Source organism: Cynara cardunculus (assembly GCF_001531365.2).
Source record: "Cynara cardunculus var. scolymus isolate 2C chromosome LG 3, CcrdV1, whole genome shotgun sequence".
Taxonomy (NCBI): domain Eukaryota; kingdom Viridiplantae; phylum Streptophyta; class Magnoliopsida; order Asterales; family Asteraceae; genus Cynara; species Cynara cardunculus.
Genome location: NC_037530.1, coordinates 6881982 through 6885856, shown reverse-complemented (window position 1 = coordinate 6885856; position 3875 = coordinate 6881982). Strand labels below are relative to the sequence as shown.

General features: G+C 30.3%; 1 protein-coding gene across 1 annotated transcript in view; it reads right to left on the bottom strand.

The window, feature by feature from the left end:
* Window positions 1–538, bottom strand: part of LOC112510471 (high mobility group B protein 7) — a 2828-nt gene extending 2290 nt beyond the window's left edge. The window contains exons 1-2 of the mRNA XM_025115892.1: window positions 435–538; window positions 130–288 (exon numbers count right to left, since the gene is read on the bottom strand). Coding sequence (XP_024971660.1) covers window positions 130–288; window positions 435–511 — 236 coding nt within the window. The 5' untranslated portion in view covers window positions 512–538. The remainder of the gene's footprint in view (window positions 1–129; window positions 289–434) is intronic.
* Between the last annotated feature and the right edge of the window lie 3337 nt (window positions 539–3875).

Here is a 3875-nt window from a genome sequence, read left to right as displayed (position 1 = left end):
GTCATCATAAACGCGACAATTTTGACATCCCAAAACATGGAAACAGCAAGAGAAACAGAGTTTCTAATTGGTAAATCGAGAATCAAACAAAACCCCAATACAAAAAAGAGGAAGATTAGAGAAATTTACATGAAGAATCGGAATTCTGATCTGGGTTGATCTTGAAACCTCAGTTCTACCTTAATCTGATGCTTCTCCTTTTCCACTTTCAATCTCTTCACATCCTTTTGGGATTCACATTCATGCATATCCACCAGAGCAATCGCTACAGAAACTCCACAACTTTCACTGCAATTTTAAACACAAACCCATATGAAAATGTGTATGCGTGTGTGTGTGTATATATATATATATATATACACATACATACAGATGTATATAGATAGATAGATAGATATAAAGACAGAGATAGAGAGAAGAGGGGGGATGAATACCAAGTTCGAAAGGCACTGCCATCAGGAGCACGACGCAATGCATTGACCCTTTTTCGAGTTCTTGATTGATACGCCATTGATTTACCTACCTATTCAAGCTTTCTCTGAAATTTTATGCTGTTGCCATCTTAGGGTTTAAGGGGTTTTGTGATGGAGTGGGAGGGAATTTTGGGTAGTGGAGTGGGCGGGCGGAGTACATATAATAATTGAAGTTAAAAAAAAGGGATGAAAACTTGTTTCCCGCGGTAAATATATTTTAAGGAAGCATGGTGAGCACACGTATCGTTATGTGATTGGTTGAGGTGGTTTTGAAGCAATGGGGTCCGCCGTCGAATTTCCTACCTCGTACTTACGCCAAATATCGGAACATTTCTAATTCTCCAAGTAACGTGTTTTAGAGCATCTTTTTAGATAAAATGAGGTTTTTTCCTTATTTTTCCTTCTGTTATATTTTTAAATTGTGCTTAAAAAAATTAATGATAATTTAGGGTTTGTTTGTTTACCTCTTTATAGTTCCAATAAGAGGCGGTCTCTAAATCGTTAAGAGATAAATCTTGTTTGACAAAAGAAAAGTCTGTCTTTTAATGGTTCTAAAATCATCTTAATAATTTTGCATAATGGGTCTCGCTTAATTATTCAGCGCCCTAATTTCACTGTAAATAATTACCAAACAATTATATTTCATTTTGCACTATATCATGAGAGCTCTTTAATCATTGGGAAAAGTACAATAAAAACCAATGAACTTTCTTGTTTGGAATGATTAAGTCCTTGGACTTTTTTTTGGAACAAATAAGTCCTTGGACATTTCAAAACATGTTAAATAAGTCCTTAGACAATTTTTTGGAACAAATAAGTCATTGGACATTCTAAAATATGTTAAATAAGTCCTTAGACATTCCAAAAATGTTAAATAAGTCATTGGACAATTTTTGGAACAAATAAGTCCTTGAACATTTCAAAAAATGTTAAATAAGTCCTTGGACAATTTTTGGAACAAATAAGTCCTTGAACAATCCAAAACATGTTAATAACTTTTTGAACTTTTATAAAATATGTTGGATACATTCTTATGACTTGTACAACTAGTTAAAATGGTAATTATTTTTTTGTAAATGTAAGTACTTTTTTGTTATATTTGTTTAATTTTATAGATCTAAATACTTTTTGGTTCAAAAAATATTTAGGGACTTAATCGTTCAAAATATGAATGTTCATTGGGTTTTTTTGGGGATTTTTTTTCACTATTTTACCACTTTATTTTTTTCAAGAAGTTATTTAACATGTTTTGGATTGTTCAAGGACTTATTTGTTCCAAAAATTGTCCAATGACTTATTTAACATTTTTTGGAATGTCCAAGGACTTATTTGTTCCAAAAATTGTCCAAAGACTTATTTAATATATTTTGGAATGTTCAAGGATTTATTTAACATGTTTTGGAATGTCCAATGACTTATTTGTTCCAAAAAAAAGTTCAAGGACTTAATCATTCCAAACAAGAAACTTCATTGGTTTTTATTGTACTTTTCCCTTAATCATTTTGATTACTTAATCATTCTGCACTAAATCATTCAACAACTACCAAACAACGCTTTAAAATTATAATATTTTTTAAAAATTGATGCATAAAGAAATAAATTATTTTTTATAAAATAAGATTAAATTATTATTATTTTATATAAAATTATTTTTAAATTTTTTATAAAACCGTTTATTAGATTTTTAAAATAGAGAATTTATTAGAGTTGAAGTAACTTTTGTTAGAGAATACATAATTTTTTTTTATAATTGTTATAATATTTATATTTTGCCTCTTTTGTAAACAATAAGAATACAAGTTTAAAAGATTTTGAGAATTCAAATTACGGTTTCTATATTATATCAAATTTACCTTTATAACACCTTAGATTTTGTTACCGATTAATCTTAGTATATTCATTTACATGAGAATTGGATGTTTTATCTACTTGTACCCTTGCTTAAAATAGCTGTATTTTGGACTAATAATGTAAGTCCAAATTTCATGTAAAGGGGCAATTATGTAAAAAATAATTGGTCTTAGAATAATAATGTTAAGAAAAATCCATGTAAAGACCAATATTGAATTAGGCCATTGATGAGAGATAATTTTTGATAAGTGAGACTTCTTGTACTAGCTACTTAAACCCAATATTCAGCCAAAAAGTCTCATTATGTTAATTACCTCTCTCTCTCTCTCTCTCTCTCTCTCTCATCCAAACCTAGGGTCTGATTCATATCTCCTCATGTAACTACGAAGATGATGATACCTTGATAGATCGAAGCTGAGCAATTAAAGAAAATGATTAGGAACTTGAAGTATTGGTGAAAGAATCTTGAAGAATTGCTATTTGTAGAAGAGAATCCAAGATATACGTTTTAAATTGTTTATTGATGTCAAACTTGGGTATGAATTATGTTAGGGTTTACAGGGTTTTTGATTAGTAAGTTAAACCTTTGTCAAATTATGTTAGTTTCATGTTTTTGGTGGTTAAAGAAGTGGAGAATTAAGTTTTAAACATTTGTTTGTGGTATGGAAATGGTATATAGTTCATTTATTATGGTTTTAGCATCAAATATATACGAAAGAATATGTTTTGAGCTGTGTAGAGAAAATATAATAGTTGTTGGTTGTATAAAAATTCATATAAAATTGCTAGTTGATGTAATTGAGGTGTGCAATATATCGTTGGAAAGGTTTCTAAGTCTCCTACAACTTTATAGTTTATGTCCAAACCTGATTTTAGCTCTATGATGCTCAAAACAGTGAGTTTCTAAATTTGGTCCTGTGTAAAAACGGGATTTGCACGTTGTTTTTAGATAAATCATATGAAATCGGTCTTTGCTCCAAATGTTATGGATCCAAAATGATTGGAACCCTAAGGAATAGGCATACAACTCTTGTTTTAGACATTACAGCCTGAATGTACCTATAAGTATGATAAAAATGATCAAAATCAAGTTGGTTCAAAGTTGTCAGGTGCAGGAGATTAAATTGCAGTAATTGCTTGTGCTTTGTGTTGTAAAGATTTGTTACCTTTGTAAATCTTGTACCAATCAGTCCCAATCATGTCTGAGCCAATTCATGACCAAATCTTAGGATAATAAGTGATCTTTATCAATGGGATAGGAGCTTTGAACATATGTAAAACTCTTTGGTGACGTAGCGTTACATGGCTTAAAGTTGGAATATTCGGGCGCATTGCATCAATTACCATCTAAGGTACGGATATTCAATTATTGTAACTCTAGTTGAGGTGAATTGTTTATCTCGTTCTCGCCCTACACTCATTTTCCATTGTTTTGAGTGTTTCGTACAACCCTCGAACCCAATTGATTTTCTTATTGATTCTCAATTATTGACTTGATGATATTATTTTAATTCATGCAATATGGATATTTCATGTCAATTATTAATTGAT